The sequence below is a fragment of the Rhinolophus sinicus genome, linkage group LG02 (assembly GCF_036562045.2).
Source record: "Rhinolophus sinicus isolate RSC01 linkage group LG02, ASM3656204v1, whole genome shotgun sequence".
NCBI lineage: Eukaryota > Metazoa > Chordata > Mammalia > Chiroptera > Rhinolophidae > Rhinolophus > Rhinolophus sinicus.
Window position 1 is genome coordinate 99,325,861 of NC_133752.1, and position 18,767 is coordinate 99,344,627.

The 18,767-nt window shown below is 35.2% G+C and overlaps 1 protein-coding gene across 4 annotated transcripts in view; it reads left to right on the forward strand.

The window, feature by feature from the left end:
• Positions 1-18,767, forward strand: part of UPF2 (UPF2 regulator of nonsense mediated mRNA decay) — a 96,946-nt gene that overhangs the window by 22,790 nt on the left and 55,389 nt on the right. For 2 of the 4 annotated variants that reach the window (XM_074324984.1, XM_074324982.1), the window contains exons 5-8: positions 3,453-3,650; positions 10,526-10,678; positions 11,752-11,855; positions 16,426-16,511. In XM_074324984.1, coding sequence (XP_074181085.1) covers positions 3,453-3,650; positions 10,526-10,678; positions 11,752-11,855; positions 16,426-16,511 — 541 coding nt within the window. The remainder of the gene's footprint in view (positions 1-3,452; positions 3,651-10,525; positions 10,679-11,751; positions 11,856-16,425; positions 16,512-18,767) is intronic. The other 2 variants (XM_019710276.2, XM_074324983.1) reach the window with 1 other exon arrangement.

The following is an 18,767-nucleotide window of genomic DNA, read 5'->3' on the forward strand; positions in this document are numbered from 1 at the left end:
AATAAACTTTTTAATTTTTTAAAAGAAGTTTCATCATAGAATTCAGAATTTGTGTTTTGGTTGAATCTGTCTGGATTTTCAGAATTTTCTCAGTATATTTATTATATTTTAGAACCGAAGTCTTATCATAGTGTTCAGCATCCTTTGATATTGATTTACTTGGTTTATTTCTACTAAAATTTAAGCTATTTTTTAAAAACTGTTAAATGACTTTACAAGTATTTTTAGGCATTTCCCAGAGATAATAGATCTTGACAAAATTCTGTCAACATTTTAAAAATATTTTCGCCAGGTGTAGAATTTTAGGGTAAGATTTTTTTTTTTCTTTCAGTACTTTAAATATGTTGCCCTGGTGTCTTCTAGCTTATATTGCTTCTAGTGAGAATGCTGTTGTTATTATTATCTTTGTTCTTTATGTAATATTTATGTAATTTTTCTCTGGTTGTTTTAAGATCTTTTCATTATTACTGATTTTAAGCAATTTCATTATGATGTGGCTTGCTATAGTTGTCTTTATAGTTTCTTGTGCTTGGGATTCGCTGGAATTCCGGTATTTGTGGGTTTATAATTTTTATCAAATTTGGAAATTTGATTCTTATTTCTCCAAATATATTTTCTATTCCTCTCCCCACTCCTGTGGGAATTCAGTTACAACTACGTTAGGTGGTTTGAGGTTGCCCTTTTTATTCTTTGACTGTGTTTAATATTGGATAGTTTCCATTGCTGTGTCTTCAAATTCACTAATTTTTCCTTTTACAGTGTCTAATGTACTGTGAATTTCATGGAGAGATGTTGTTTTTATCTCTAGAAGCTGGTTATATTTTCCATGGTCTTAAACAGGCTCAGTATGTTGCCTACTTATTTTATAATTTATATCATGTCTGCATTGCTTTTAATTGATTGATAGATTGATCTCCTGTACATCTCTGGTAATTTTTCTACTTCTTTCTGTGCCTGATTATGTCTTATTGGATGTTTGCTGGATAGTTTTGTATTCTTAGAAATATCATTGAGCTTTGTTCTGGGGCAGAGTTAAGTGAGTTGGAAACAGTTCCAGTCTAATCTTTCCAGGCTTGTTTGTTAGGTGGGATCAGAGCATCCTTGATTCAAGGGCAGATTTTCCCTATTACTGAACCAATATCCTTTTGGATACTGCCTGATTTCCCATGAATTAGAAGATTCGTGAATAATTATTTTCCCAGTTCACCTAGTTCCCTCACACGTAAGGGCTAATCAGTATTCAACTGAACATTCCAGGGGGACTTGCTGCAGATTTTGTGCTGCTTTTTCCTCTCTGGTATGCTATGTTACAGATTCTAGCCACCTGGGCAAGAATCTTTCCAGGCTGTCAGCCCCATCATGCCCAACTCATGGAGACTGTTGAGGTCTGCCTGGCTTCTCCCTTTCTTGGCCATGGTCTGGAAAATCTTACCATGCAGTCAGTCAGCACAGCTAATTCTCTCAGGAATCACTTTCCTGTGCCTGTGCTACCTCATGTCTAGTGTTTGAAAACGGTTACATTCTGTCATTTGCCTACTTGGTTGTTTTAGGTCACTGGTACTGCATCTTTGCCTGAAGAGGCCTAAATTTTTCAGTGCTCAGAATATCCCTTTTTACCTCACAGAAATGCGATTGTATCATACATAGTGTTTTGCAGCGACCCTTTTTAGTTAACCATGTATCTTATATGTCTTGTCATATCAATTCATATTGAGCCATCTAATTCTTTTAAAATTGCTGCATAGTAATATTCTGTTGCATAATTGTGCTGTATTTACTTTGTCCTCTGTTGACTGACATTTCAGTTATTTCTAGTTTTTAGCTATTACAGCCAATGCTGTAATATAATAATACCAATAATATATTTTTGAGAGTCTTCTGCAATCAGTTCAGGTAGATTTACCTCAGTTCTCTTAACATCTGATTAATAATATTGCATAGTATATACTATATGCAATTTGTCAGCCCTTCTCTTAATAGATATTTAGATTCTTTCTAGTGTTGCTGTGTTACAAACAGTGCTGCAGTGAACACCCTTGTAAATATTAGTTTACATTTTCTGCTGTTTCTGAGGTAAGATTATGTTTATTTTAAATATTGATAAACACTGACAAATTACACTCTCCCAATGCTGTATCAGTTTGTGCTCTAGTTAAGATATGAGAGTGCTTACTTCCTTACTGTCAACATCTGTTGATATCAGTCTTTTAAACATAATCTAATGGGTCAAACTGATAAAAGTTTGTTTTATGTAACATTGTCCTTACTAGTACTGAGGTTAAGGATCTTTTCATGTGCTCTTTTACTCATCTGTTCAGAGGCTCTATCTATCTTTCTATTGGGACTTTGGTCTTTATTTGCACGAGCACTTTATATTATGGATATTAATTCCTTTGTATAAATATTGCCAGTATTTGTCTTCTAGTTTGTTTATATTTTTCATTAAATAGAAGTTGTAAATTTATCAATCTTTTCCTTTATAGTGTATGGGTTTAGTGTCCGATGTTTAAATATATTTGTTCTAAGGCATATAATTAATGAGTTAGGGAGCCAGCATTTTGTTGTCTTTGCTGTTATTCTTTTTTTTCTTCCTGAATGACTTTCAATGAATAATCTAAATTTTCTTAGGATTATTTTTAATCTGCATGATCATTCTTTGTATTTCTGGTTTGGAGAGAAGCACAGTGAGAATAGATAAATTCATGAATGATCTCATGATCATGAAGTAGGAAATTAATTACTTTCAATGTTCTGAGTTAAGAATCTATAGTTGTATGTACAGGTAGACACGTGTGTGTGTGTGTGTGTGTGTGTGTGTGTGTGTGTGTGTGTAAATTTGTACATGGTTTTCCACCCTCTACTGAAATATCTATGTATTTTTTTAATCTTTTCTTCTTTTCCAGTTCCAGGTCAGTTTATCAATTGACCATTTATGGCAATCTACTTTTTACCAAGGACTATACCAAAAGGAAGAATGCTTCTTAATTAAGGGTTTAAGGTCTACATGTGACATAAGTGATACAGAGGGTTGAGAGCCATCAAAAAGAAAAAGAAAGGCTTAATGGGCGAGGTGGGATGTGAAGCTGGGTGTTTTAGGAATGCCCAGGCTTATATATTTCATATTTTGGGTTCACATTTCATGAAGATAGGTCTAATATATCAAATGCCTACCCAATCTCGTATTAATTGCTTAAAACATTGAAGAGAAAAGCATGTTTATCCTCTGCTGTCCTCTCGTCTGTCCTGGATTAGAGCTTTACTTAAAACATTTTATAATTTGATGTTATGATGGTTATGTGAACAGTCCAGAGTGCTTGTTGATTGAAGAAGCTTCTGTTAATTGAAACACTCAAGATTCATTAGTTATAAAATTGAAACTATAAAATATCTTGTCATGTTTAGCATGCTAAACCAGAAATTGTTTTGATTCCCTGTGATTTATTTTGTTGTAGAGCATGGGCCTGGAATTGATATATTTACACCTGGTAAACCGGGAGAATATGACTTGGAAGGTGGTATATGGGAAGATGAAGATGCTCGGAATTTTTATGAAAACCTCATTGATTTGAAGGCTTTTGTTCCAGCCATCCTGTTTAAAGATAATGAAAAAAACTGTCAGAATAAAGAGTCCAACAAAGATGATTCCAAAGGTAAATACTCAAGGACAAATTTTTACATTAAGTGCTATAAAAATTAGTTTCAAAATAGTATTTGGAAAAAAAATTTCTGTAGTTACTAGTTTTGTAATATGAACATTGAGTCATTATATTAAATGAATGACAGGATAATATGGAATGCAGCATGAAAAGCTGATAATTGAGTTTCTTTAAACACTGCCATATATTTAAGTTAATGTGAAATAATTTGAAAATGTTTATTTACATTACAATGAATTTGTGTGAGATCTCAGTTGGGATTGTTGGGGAAGTGTTAGCTCTATAGTGCTGTTTACCTATAATGCTCTTTCTAGGCCAGATATCCTTAATTCTTTGTGAGGAGTTACTTTAGAGAAATCAGAAGCTTGGAGGTCATTAGTAGGGTGGAAGGTCCTGAATGCCAGTCACATCATGTTTCCTAAAGGGAGTTCTGCCAAACCGTCGAGATGGCGAAGAGGAGATGGAAGGGCATGGTGGCAGGGGTTTGGAGGGAGAGCAGATAATTTTTTTTGAAGTTATTTTTGCATTCTGATGTGTTTATTAGGGAGCCCATTTAAGAAAATTAATAGCTAATAGTTTTTATGTAACAATCACTTTGTGCAAAACATCATTTTAGCACTTACAATGTACATAAAAATTCATCTAATCACGACAAACCTATGAGATACCCACTGTTGTTATCCCTGTTTTTCAGATGAGGAAACTGTGGCACAAAGAGGTTAAGTACCTACCCAGGGTTAAAAAACATACACAGCTAGTGAGTGGTAGATCCACAATGTAAGCCCTGTTAGCTAATGACTGTGCTCTTAATTACTGTGTAATATTGCTGTTCAAGTTATGTTAAGATTAGTAATTTTTGTGACTTATACTAAAATTAGGACGTAATACACTTTGCTTTTGATGTATAGATATTCTAATACGTACTTCCAAAACATTCCATCACTCCAGGACCTGTTGAACAGTTTCTTCCCAGTCCTTCCTTCCCCCAGCTTGCATTCTGTGTCTATGGATTTATCTGTTTTGAGTATTTCATATAACTGGAATAACACACTGTGTGATCTCTTGTATATGTTTTCATTTAGCATCATGTTTTGAAGGTACATCCACATTGTACATTTATAAGTACTCCATTCCTTTTAATGGCTGAATTATATTTCATTGTGTGTGCATACCACAGTTTATCAGTCATCCATTAGTGGACTTTTGACTGTTTCCACAGTTTGTGGAAACATTCTGAAGAGTGCTGCTATGAATATGTACTGGAGTCCCTGTTTTCAATTTGTTGAGTATACACCTAGGAGAAGAATTGTGGGGTCATATGTTTAACTTTTTGAGAAACTGCCAAACTGTTTTCTACAGTGGTTGAACCATTTTATATCCTCTCCAGCAGTGTACAAGGATTCCAGTTTCTCCACATATTCTCCAGCACTTGCTATTGGCCAGTTTTCTTTTTGATTATAGCTATCCTATACTCATTTTCCTAATGACTAGTGCTGTTGAACATCTTTTCATCTTCTTTGTGGAAATGCCTATTTATGTCCTTTACCCATTTTTTAATTGGGTTTTCTTTTTATTGTAAGAATTTTGTATCTAGTCTGGATACCAAACCCTAATCAAATATATGATTTGCAAATATTTTCTCCCATTCTAAAAACTGTATTTTTACTTTCTTGATAATTTCCTTTGATATACAAAATGGTTTTTATTTTAGTGTAGACTTTACTTTTTAGAGCAGTTTTAGCTTCACAGCAAGGTTAAGTGGAAAGTACAGAATTCCTGTCTATGCACTGCCCCACACAGGCACAGCCTTCCCCACTGTCACCACCCCCCCCACGGGGTGCATTCGTTACAGTCCATGAATCCTCACTGACAGACACATCACTATCACCCAAACACAAAGGTTTTTAACTTAATTTTTTTTATTAGAGTTTATTGGGGTGACAATGGTTAGTAAAGTTACATAGGTTTCAGGTGTACAATTCTGTAATACGTCATCTATATCTCACATTGTGTGTTCACCACCCAGAGTCAGTTCTCCTTCCATCACCATATATTTGACCCCCTTTACCCTCTTCTACCACCCCCCTCCCCCCTTACCCTGTGGTAACCAGTAAACTATTGTCTGTGTCTATGAGTTTTTGTTTCTTTATTTGCTTGTCTTGTCCTTTGTCACCTTCAGTTTTATGTCCCACATATCAGTGAAATCATATGGTTCTCAACTCGTTCTGTCTGATTTATTTTGTTTAGTATAATAACCTAACTGAATTTTTTTTAAAAATTAGTTTTGTGCTGTTTAAAACATTTAAAACATATGCTATATATATTGAAATGAGTGGGGTGGTACTTGTTAGGATACTAATTAGAAGAATAGTATACGTATAACATTCTTCTTCAAAACCTAAGTTAAAATACACTGAACCTTAAAAGTTTGCTGTTTTTGTGAAAAAGGTAGTAGAGTCATCCTATGGGGAGAGCCTTACAAGAGGCCCGTGTGTGCTCTGAAAATGTTAAAACCTCTTGGTTGATTGCAAATATATTTTCACCTTAAGGTAAATTAATGTTTTATGAAGAGTAGTAGTGAGATATTTTAGGTATTTCAAAAAGTATAGGGAGTAGTACATATAAAATAGTTATTTTAGATATCTGCTACCCAGCTTTTTTAGTTAAAATGTTAAAAAGGGCATTTCCTCAGGTGCTGTTGAAGCCCTAGTGAGAACTAGCTCCTAAAACTTTAGTCACCCCCGTATTTTTTCCACTTTTAAGGATTTGAAAAAGTTATATGGTTTCTGCCATGTGTAGATTTTTCCGTATTATCATCATGCAAGATTGACTTACTTGAAGGGTCCTAATACTTGTTTCTTTTTCAGTAAGTGGGTTTAGGGCCTCTACATTATCTTGTGAGATAATGTACTTAGTGCCACAGGAGAGACATACGAGCATAGGATCTGTGCACTTACAGTCACATTAGTGATGGGCAGCCAGGGCCACACAGTAAGGTAGGAGTGGGCTATAAGAACAGTACAAAGCACTGTGGCGGTTAAGACAGTGGAGGCAGTGCACACGGCTGGAGAGCAGATCAAACCCGAGAAGAAATGGATGGACCTTCGTCACGGACTTTGAAGCTTGGTGTGGATTTTGACAAGAGCCATGGGGGCGGGCCATCCTCTTCTAGATTGCTTTCTGGTATAGCACATCTTTAGTATCTCTCTTGTACATTCTTCTGCCCTCTGTCCATCATTCACATCTGCTTGTCAAGTTCAACCTTGGATGAACTCAGCCACCCAGCTTACTGATTTCTGTATCCAAACTGTCGTGCTTTCCTGGAGATGATCAGCTAGGTAGGCTGGTAGCTTATAAATTCATGGTCATCAGCCTTAGTCAGGTCCTGAACACTGCCTGGGAACCTGACAGCATTTCTGTTCTCAACTCATTTGCCCACGTTCCACAACACATTCTCATTCTTTCTCCAGTTTTTATTCTGCTTCCCTCCTGTGGGGACAGAGCCAAGAGTGCAGTTTCCAGGCTCTTGGCCTCACGTGGAAAGGTGCTGGCTCAGGTAGTAAATGGCCATCAACTGTGATTGGATGGCCATCAGTTGTGGCTAGTTGGCCATCAGCTGTAACCAGTGAGCCATTGGCCACTAATATAACTGCTGTGGCTACGCCAGCAGAAAAATGGGGGCTAGCAAGAAGATGGTGGCTGAGCTAGCAAGAGCAGATTGCAGTTAGCATGGCGGATTGCAGCTAACAAGTGAGGTTGGTTGGTTGGCAGAGACAAACGGATGGCAGGTTGTGGATAGTATGACTCCTGCTTCCTGTGTCTCCAACCCAGCCGCCAGCCAGACTATAGTGGTATGACTCCCCTGTCTATGGCTCCGTGGGTGTTCCTTTTTGGCCTCACCATGTCCTGCGTTCTTATGTGGGGAGTGGGACCAGAGACCCTGCGTGACTCCCTGCATGACACCTCCTTAGCAGAAGATGCCAGATACAATACTTAATAGAGAATATGGAAGCCATCAGACAGAACTCCCTCAACCTTGTGCCCCTTCTTTATAAACCCACCTGCCTTGTAGAATGTTGTAGAATGTTTTTTCCCTGGGTGTTATGGTCAACTTGTATGCCTTCTATTAAAGGCCAGTCCGTCTTACTCTGAATCTTGACTCACTGTTTCTCCTGAATGCTGTGTAATCCATTATCCTTTTTGTATATCTTTAGTATCAGTCCCCCCCCCCCCATCTCTACTGGATCCTGACCTCAGTATACAAACATTTTCTCATCTTGAGAAAACAAACTGAATACTTGGAGTCCCCCTGGGCCTCCCATCCCTTTCTAGCTACTGTCTTCTCTCTTTTTTAAAGCAGTTCTCTTGAAAGAATTGGCTATAGTGGGAGTCTTCACTTTATTGCTTCCTCGTTCTTCAAACCACTCCAGTCTGGCTCCAATCCCACCTCTACCCTGAAACTCTTTTTGCCCAAGTTGCCAATTACTTTCATGTTGCTATACCGTCCAGGGCAGTTCCAATCTTTGTCTCATTTGCTTTTTCCAGCCATTTAACACAGTTTACTGCTTGGGGCATTTTCTTCCCAGGGCTTCTGTGGTACTAAACCCTCCTGATTTTTCTTTCTACTTATCTTGGGCTTCCAGTTTCATTTGCTCTTTTAAATGTCAGTGTTTCCCAGGGTCCAATGGAAGAGGAGTAGTAGTCAGTTTAGTAATCAAATCTAGTTAATCTATGTATCTCTTAAATGTATCTCAGGTTTGCTTTATCTTTACTGCTACCATTCTAATCTAAGCTACCGTCATCTCTTAACCTGGGTTACGGTACCTTCTATCTGGCTGCTCTGCATTTGCTCTTGCTTCCTCTATGCATTCTGAAAAATTAATTTTACTCTCCTATCTAATATCTTAATGGCTTTACATTTCTTTCAAATATAATGTAAACCTCTTCACGTTGTCTCAAAGACCTTGCCTAATTCGGTTCGGGTCTTCCTCTCCAATTGTATTTGTTACTACATTACCCTGACTTTTTCCTCCTTTTCAGTTTCTGTAATAGCCAGTCATCTTGCCTCACTGCCTTCATCCATTGCTCTATTTTCTGCTTGTAGCGCTCTCCTCACCATATCGCACTTGACTCCCAAGTACATATTAGTTTATTTTCCTCAGCTATATTGTACATTTCTTGAGAACACAGGTCACATTTTAAACTTTTTTTGAATGTTCAGCATAGTTCTGAATACATAGTAGCTAATCAGTAAATGTTGGTTTTTGAACCAGACATCAGGGAACACTGGAGATTGAGTGTGTGAACCATACAGGCAAGGTTTTGTCTGGTACAAAGTTGTACCGCGTTTCCCCGAAAATAAGATCTCGCGGGACAATCAGCTCTAATGCGTCTTTTGGAGCAAAAATTAATATAAGTCCCGGTATTATATTATTATATTATAGTATATTACATTATATTTATTATATTATACCCAGTCTTATAGTAAAATAAGACTGGTTCTTATATTAATTTTTGCTCCAAAAGATGCATTAGAGCTGATTGTCTGACTAGGTCTTATTTTCGGGGAAACGCAGTATCCTTGGTGCTTAGAATAGTACTTAGCATGTATTACAGTAACAATTTCAATGATAGTTGAATGAAAGAAAGAATGAATGAGAAAATAGTAATCTGTCTCCATGTAGAAGCAGCAAAACCAATCCATAGTAGTTAGTTTTGATTCTCTCAATTATGGTATGGTATCACGTATCAGTAAAACAATTCTGCTTTCTGGAGCGGCCAGATGGCTCAGTTGGTTAGAGCACGAGCTCTTAACAACAAGGTTGCCAGGAATCCTGCATGGGATGGTGGGCTGCGCCCCCCGCAACTAAAGATTGAAAACAGTGACTGGACTTGTAGCTGAGCTGCGCCCTCCACTGGATTGAAGGACAACGACTTGACTTGGAGCTGATGGGCCTTCGAAAAACACAGTTCCCCAACATTCCCCAATAAAAAAACAAACAAACAAAAAAACATTTCTGCTTTCAGTGCAGAAATTATGAGATTTAGAAGACTGAGAGAAGGTGAGGCTGAAAAATGTAAGTTTCAGTCTCTTATACCATAACTTCACCACTCTTTTAAGCATAAGTTCGTGAACTGAGGAGTTTTGTTTTTTACTTAAACGAAAATTTTCAAATATAAAAGTAAGGCTAGTATAGTGAACTGGCAATTACCTATCACCCAGCAATAATTATCAACATTATCCCAATCTTGTTGAATCAAGTTCAGTTCCTCCTTTTTTATCTTTCCCATTTAACCTTTTACCAATTCCTGGCTATTTTGTTTTGTTGAATTTTTTTGTTTCCTCTAATCTAGGATGTTTTCCTAATTGGTCTTTCTACATCTAGTCTTTCCTATCTTTCTGATTTATCTTATATATTGTTGGTAAGTTAATCTTCATCTGTCACATTTAAATGTTCTCATGACCCAGCAAAGGTCATACTGTGTAAAAGAAAAAGTCTGAACTCGTCATCTTGGAGTTTGAGACCCTCCTTAATCTGAGTTCACTTTATCTAATCAACTTTACTTCCCCTTCACTTTATGACAGATCCTCATGCTGTGTATGTCTCCATCCATCCTTTGCATCCATCCATTCATTCCTTCGGGGAACAGATAGCATACAGAATCAAAGGGTCTTGGTTCTCAGTGAGCATAATGTTATTTTATAAAATCTGAATATGAGTGTACATTAAATTTATACTCAAATGTTGCCAGATAAACATGTGGATTCTAAGACAAATGATGCACATTTTGTGAATCCTTATCAATTTTTTTGTAGCAAGATTTCAGTATGACTTTTAATTCAGAGATACTGATTCTTTGTTTTCAAGCAGAGGCAAAAGAATCTAAGGATAACAAGGAGGTATCAAATCCTGATGATTTGGAACTTGAGTTGGAGAACCTAGAAATTAATGATGACACCTTGGAGCTAGAGAGTACGGATGAAGCTGAAGATCTTACAAAGAAACTTCTTGATGAGCAAGGTACGCACTCTTTTGCCAGTTTTAATTTTGGTTAGTTTTTGTACACAAAGCTCTAGGGATCTTTCTCTTTAATTCCTGGGTTTTTTTTTTGTTTCCATGCCATCACTTTTTTGGAATTTGATTTAGAACAGAAACATTGTATGCTTCATATTATGTGACTATAAGTTCTATAAATATTTATAAATATCTTAATAAATATTTCTTATACTTTTCTACTTCCTAGCATTATTCTGAATTTATTTTAATTCTATGACATAATCTTTACAATCTTAACATAAATGCTTTTGAAAGTTATTCTAAAATGGTTGCAAGATAAAAGACAACTACTAGTATGAGTTCAGCTGTGATATTGTAATTGAGTAATGTTTTGTATTTACTAATTAAAAAATACTACATTGTTAGTTTTATTAGTTAGGATTCTTTATTTAGAAGGATATCTCCTGTCAGTATTGCTTTTCTTTCTGTTGGCTTCATTGTTTCCTACTGCAGATTCTCTTTCTCCATGTCATGAAGGGAGGGTGGGCAGGGCTACAGGCTGCCCCAGGCTCAAATCATACCAGCTAGTGACATCAAAGAAAAGAGAGATTCTCTCCCACTGTCTGTCTATAAGTGTCATGGAAGCGCTTGGCTGGTCCGGCATGCTTTACCTGTGGCTGAGGGGAGTGTGATGTGCTGTGACCTGCCAGCACCCTTCCCCATCAGAACCCCAGGGATTGCCTTCAAAGGAGAGCAGTGAGGTGCTGTTAATTGAAGCCTTGTGGGAAGGGATGCGCGGCAGATAAAAATAACAGCTGTACTATAAAAACTACATGTAACTTATGATTCAGATTTTTGTGTCCAGTGTAGACGTTTGCCTTTTTAGAGTGGATATCTGAAAGATTGGAGTAACCCGAGGTTGTGATTCTAGAGATCCCCAAACTTTCTAGAGTAATATTCTTTAAATATGCTTCATTTTTTCATGGGTAAGAAAAGTACTCTAGATTATCTATTTCCCAAATAACTAGTAATTGGCTGTTTTTAACTTTATATTGTCTCTATATTTTTAACCTATTTAAAAACTGATTTTATGTTAGAACAAGAGGATGAAGAAGCCAGCACCGGATCTCATCTCAAGCTCATAGTAGATGCTTTCCTCCAGCAATTGCCCAACTGTGTCAACAGAGATCTGATAGACAAGGTATGATTGTCTCTGTGTAACTTTGCTCAAGCATATAGATCGTGTAGGATAGCTCTAATTAGGAATGTCTCTGATTTTTGGACTATTTTAGCCATAGAATGAATCATTTCTTCAAATGGGATCTTATATGGGAATCCAAAATAAACACATAAAATTAGAGCCAATTGATAGGGTTTTTTTGGGGGGAAGTGGAACTGTCTCTAGAATCCTGTTGGCGTGACACCTCTCCTATTTACATAGGGACCCTACAGTTTAGAAAATAGATCAGAAATTCTTAAAAGTATGCTCTGTAGATTCCTCGTGTCTTCCAAGGCACCTTCAGGGGGTCTATAAGGTCAAAACTCTTTTTATACTAATTTTAAGGATTTTTTTTTCCCTTTTTCACTGTTTTTGACATTAGGACTTTGCACAAATCAAAGTGCAGTGGTAGCAAACTGTACTAATAGCCCTGTTAACTTCACTGCCATGCATTTGCAGTGAAAAGAATAATGCTGCTTTGACTTAAGAATCTCCTTGATGAATCCATAAAAATGAGAGATACTACTTCATTTCAACCTTTGAGTGCACGTGCTTTTAACCTGATGAAAAGGGAAGGACATGTAAAGCACTTCTGCTGTCTCACTGCTGTCCTGAGAAAAACCACTTGTGTTTGAGTTGCAAGCTGAACTAGTTGCTTTTTTCATAAAATACCAGTTTTACTTGAAAGAGCTGGTGGACAAACTGTGGTTATTCAAACTTGGGTATTTAGCAGGTTTTTCTAACATGAACAAGGTGAGCCTCTCACTTTAAGAAAAACAACGAAGTATTTATTGCTGATGAACACATTTGAATTTTCAATCAAAAATTAAAATTTTGGAAAATTTACATCTACCACCATAAACTTGACAGCTCCCTGTTCTTTTCTGAAGAGACTATTGATGAGACTTCTCTGATGGGATTGGTGGTGATATTCAATAGTGTAATTTTAAATTGTTATGTATGTTTTTGGAAGATCTGCATAGTTCAGTGAACCATTGTTCTAAATGACCAGTACAGTGATAACAAAATCTTGCTTGGGTGTTACAGAGCCAAAGTGCAAGATGGATTTTACACTAACAACATGAGAAGTTGATTGATATGGCTTCAGATTCCACATTTCACCTAACCCTTAAGAAACTACCACTTGTCAAGTTTTTGTGTAGTATCAGAAAATACCTATAAATCCTGACAAGGATGTTAAAATGCATTTCCTTTTTCCAGCTGTATGTATGTGTGAAGCTGGATTTTCTTCACATACCTCATCCAACACAACATATCACAGCAGATTGAAGACATAAATAGATATGAGAATCCAGCTGTCTTCTAAAAGAGTGCCACTCTTCTGTCACTAATTTTTTGTTCATTTAGAAAAATAGTTATTTCCGAAAAATATTAACTTATCTGTTTATTGGTATTTTTATTGAATGAGTATGTTTAAAGGTTCTCAGTTTTATTTCTAATATAGTAAATACCAATAAATGTAATCCACATAAATGAAGTTCTTTCTGGTCCTTGATAATTTCTAAGAGCATGAAAGGCTCTTGAAATCCAAAGTTTGAAAATTATTGCTTTCGGCCATATTTTTGTCAAAGTATAATGTAATCTTTTATCTTTTTTCCCCATAATGCTTTGAGGTCTCCTGTAGAGAACTACAGAAGTTAGCTTATTTTTCGACTTTAAGCTTGTTTAGCTCTGCTTCAAATAACTTAGATGTATTTCAGTAACTATTCATATAATCAGACAGGCTTCAAACTCTAATTCCAAATTGGCTTACTTCTAGCAGTGATTAGATCTATGTGTTGTTTTCAGAGACAGTAATTACAGATTTGTTTTCTTAAGAGATGGTCTCTCCTTTTCTTCTATAAAATATAGCAGAAACCACCTCTTAAACAATTGCTTATTTTTGCAAGTTTACGATATGATTGAACCTCTCCCTTGCTAAATTTTCGTGCATTCATTGGATATAAACAGGATGAAAGAGATACCTGAGCAATGCTGCCCCACCCCCACTCATTTTGAGTACTGTAATGGAAGCTGAAGGTGGGAAGGATCCTATCAGTTTTGAATATTAGTAACAATATTGTTGTGAATCTTTATTGGAAAGTATCCTTTAGTGCCCAGCTCAGTATTAAGAACGGTTGCCACTGATGACCACATATCAAATTCTGAATTAGCTTTCTGAGGGCCAGATGAAAAACAGGGGGCCACTCTTTCCTGTTGGACTCCAGTGGGTTCCTCTGAGAGTCAGCTTCCTCATCAAAGAAATTTCTTCAATTTATGTTGGCAAAGGTCCGAATGGCTTAAAAGGGAAAAGTATTTGGGAAATAGGTAGAAAAATCTAAGAATTCTTTGAATTCATTAATTATATAACAATATATAAACCCAGTGTCATTTACGGTAATGCGTGTTTCTGCATGCATTTGATGATCAGAAGAATTTTACTTAATAAAATAAAAAATGGTTGTTGAACTCTCTTTCATTACCTAAAATGTTTTGAAACAAGTTTTAAAAAAAACTGCTTATTGAGTTGTGAAGCAGCAGTTGTAATCCAGGCAGACAGACAACACCATAGCGATTCCTTTGCTTCCTTTTCTACCCACAGGGCAGGACTGGTTAAATCTAAGAATTAATATACATGTGAGACTTGTTTTTCTTTTTTAATTTCCTCAGATTTATTAATTCTGGCAGTTTTCCCACTCATGTAGTCTTTTATTCATTTATTCTACATATTTATTGAACCCCTACCGTGTGTACCAGGCCTTGATATGTTTTACAAACTCCTAATCTGTGGAGAGTTTTGAACATTAGTTTTTGGGTTTTTTTGCCATCTAACTGACCTTTTATTATTATGGTAGGGAAGGTGTTTATTGATTTGTCTATTTTTATAACATTTATTTAGATTATGCAAAGTACATATGTATTTTAAAGGATAATGTTATAAAATAGTTATTGAAGTACTTTTTATGTTTCCTAATTATGTTGAAACATAGGCCATTTATTAGCCATTTAAAATTTTTCTTAATACCCTATTTTTTAAAAATGTTGATTTGAGAGCTATTTTTGTTGTTGTTTTTTGGGGGTGTATGTGTATGTGTGTGAGAAAAGTTTTCTAGTTTTTGCCGATTTTCTTTTCTGACTACATGACCTTTGAGATTGTTATTATTAGGTTCAGAATTTTTCAGTGTTTCATTATGAGTGAATTGCTTAAAGGAACTTGAGTATATTTTCAGTTTTTCTGTTATTCTAATTAGCTATAATAAGCTTTACTGTTATAAAGTGTAAACTTCAATAACATTTATTGTATTCCCTTTATAAGTAGAAAAAAATTTAAATTGATTTTACTCGCTTGATTTAATATATATATTTTAAACCCAGTTGTGTTTAGCAGTGGGGGGTTTGTAGATCAACTTCAGTGACACTAACTAACGTTAATCTCTGGACTAATGGTGAGAAATCTAATCTTGGTGAACACTTTCAGTGTGAGCCCGTCAACATCTTGTGGTATTTATTTCATCAACAGTTTTACTCAAATGGGAGGTGAGAAGTAGAAATCCTTCATAGTTCAGGAAAATCTGACAGTCTTTTATTTACATCTGACCCAGAAATCTACCTAAAGATTGAGATTGATGATAAAATAATCCTGTGAACCTGTAGAAGGAAAATATTTGAGAAACTCAAAAGGATATTTGATAATAGTTTATTCCTTAAAGTATAACTTAAACTTGTTATTTTCTTAAACCAAGTATGTTGAAACTTTTTAACTTTAAAAAACATACACACCTGTATTTAAAAAATATCAGTTACTTATTTTTTTTTTCCAATTGTCTCCCAGAACATACACCTCTCCTAGCTTTTCTTTTACACTTACATTTGATGTTAGACATATTGATGAAATATTGAACATATTTTTGTTATTAAAATATAGAATGGTGGATTGCTATATTTAACGACAATTATGAATATTTACTATAGTCCTGTGATGTGGTTTCTTGAAAGTTACCAAACATCATTGTCAACACTAAACCTTTAAAGTCAGTGTCGATGCAGTTAACTCTTCCACATTCCTGGGAAGAATCTGTGCCTGTCTCTCATACCTAGTTCATCCTTATTCCTTTTTAATTGTCCTTATTAGCCTTGGTAGTTTTCTTGGCTCCTGGTAACTGTTCTTGCTGCTTTCTAATTCTGTCAGAAAACTTCCTTGATATTAACATTGATTTACTTGAATTTAAAGAGATCAAAGGCATTGATTGTACATTTCATATAATCATTTGCCAAACATCTCATGTTCTTCACTTCACGCTTTCAAAGTTCTGTTTCTAACACTAGGTTGCAATTAAAAAGTTTGTAAAACACATATTTTGAGCTATATAAGGAGAGAGGAATTTCAGTTTAGTGATCTTATAGTTTGGGATATGCTTACAATGCTAGTATTTCAAAGCCTTTTTGAAATGTTGAGGAACAAGTAGAAACCCATTGTAAAATCCAGTGTTTCTGCTTTCAGTGACTAAATCAAGATTTTTGTTAAGAAAAAATTTTGCTTTTTCTCCTATAGGCAGCAATGGATTTTTGCATGAACATGAACACAAAAGCAAATAGGAAGAAGTTGGTCCGGGCCCTCTTTATAGTTCCCAGACAAAGGTAAGTATTAAAAAAAGAGTAATTTGTTAGTGTTTTTACTCTGCAGTGATGATTATAATTGTAAGATCAAAGCTTTTATTTAATTACCTCTTTAAAAATATCTCTTGTCAACAGACATTATTATTAGCATATTTTCTAAAGCTTGTTTCTTGTTGATTTTTGTTCTTTTTTTCATTAGCTCTAAGTGGAAATATTTCTTTTGTTGCTTTTCTGTTATTTTAAGAGAAAATGTTTTAAGATTAATAGTGACAATTAAAATAATGACTTAATCATTGCTAGAAGCAATTGGTTTACACTTTTGCCTCTGAAGAGAAAAAATAATATATGGTATATAAGTTTTTTGGAGAGTTTTTATTTTGTGTAAATGTCAGAGTAATTGAGTGTATCTAATATTTGCAGTTGTATTTAAATGAAAATTTTTAAGTTTTTTTGTTAGTTATTATGGTTTAGAATTGGAAGTCACATTAGTGATTGTGAGTGTTGCTAGTAATTCAAGAAGCATATTCAGTTAGTTACATAATGCTTTTAGAGAATTCTAATGCTCTAAATTATACTAAATTAAAATTCCTACTTCGCCTGCATATTTCAGGACCTCATAGACTATTCACCTTAGGAACCTGGAGAAGACTCATTTCTGTTTATTCAACAATAAATAATTAAAGAATTTAGTTAACTATTATGTTGATTACATACAGTACAGCTAAGATAGATACTTTCCCCAAAAGATACGGATTCTGAGGGATTTCACTAAAGATTTCTTAAAGCTAGATTTTAATTTGGTCCATTGATTGGTAGAGGTCCAATGTCTCTTAATGGTAAAATTTCTCAGTGAAACCAAATCACTACTTTATTTTTTTCATATTGGTGTTTATCGCCTGTCAGCATCATTAATATGAGCATTTGATTTTTCATTTTAGTGAGGCAAAACAGATGGAATGTGCTAATATGAGTAGATAATTAAGAATCATCTAGTTGAGAAAGTAAAAAAGATGAATATTTTACATAAAATTATATACTGCATTTCATTAAACGTAAGGTGCCATCAATTATGAGATGTATCGTTATGTTATGTACAACTAAGAAAGAAGAAACTTGCAAATTTTAAGGTTTTGATTGTGAGACACATTCCACTTTCATGTAATTTGTAAATGGGAAAAGATGTTAACCTTGCATTGATGAAAACTGAAATATCTTTTTCCTCATTACCTTGGATCAATTTTTTTCAAGTGATGCTTTTCTTTACCATATACAATGGAATGGTTACTTTCATAATTATTTTCAACTGTTTATTTGAATGATTAAAGGTGTGTAACAATTATCTGGAATTGTATAACAGAGAGTAAACTACAGTTAGCAAAAAGAAAAAAAAGGCTTTGTTAACAAAGGAAATCATGCAATGATATTTAAGTAGTTTACTTATAAAAGAGCATCTTGTCTCTCTGTATTCCCATTCCATCCCACTCCACCACGGCCTGCTCCCTGTCCAAAAAAAAAAAAGAAGTCCTCGAGACCCATGTGCTATTATCCGTTTTATGCCAATATTTGTAGTCTTTATAACTGAATTTATCTGCTTTTAGCTCAGCAGATAATGGCACATTAGAAGTAGTTGGAATCTGCTAGAAAAAGTGGACTTAAAAATAGTAGAAAGTAACAATTTATGGTTTGAGAGGAGAGAAAAAAAATAAAGATACAGGTACTTAAAATAAATGTATAGCATTTTGGAGCCATGAAGAGACCAGATAGTCTTATATATCTGAAATGTATAAATATAATAATTTAAGTTTCTTATCATCAGCCTGAGAGATCAGGAGAGATAATGTTCTACAATTTTTTCATTCATTGACTAATTCCTGAAGGGTTTACTGTGTACTCGTGATTAGTGCTGGAGAGAGTGTTGAGCAAGACAGATGTGGCTCTTGTATTCAGACAGGTTACAGCTTGGAGAGGAAGACAAGGAATTAGAAGTGCAGTTACCAAGACCAGTTACAGCATTTGAAGTATATAGCAAGTGGAACTGATTGATTTAGTCCTGGGAAAGAAAAGGCTGCCTGGAACAAGGGGCGTTTAATCTGGGTCCTGAGAAAGGAATTAGCTAGACTCGGGATGGGGGAGGAATGTAGAGAGAGCATTTCTGATACAGGCAACAGTATGTGCAAAAGCCAGAAACATGAAAGGTCACGGCATCAAACTACTGCAAAACTTCTTTGTTGGTTTCCCTGGACATTGACCTATACCGTAGAAGAAGCTTCAGGAAGG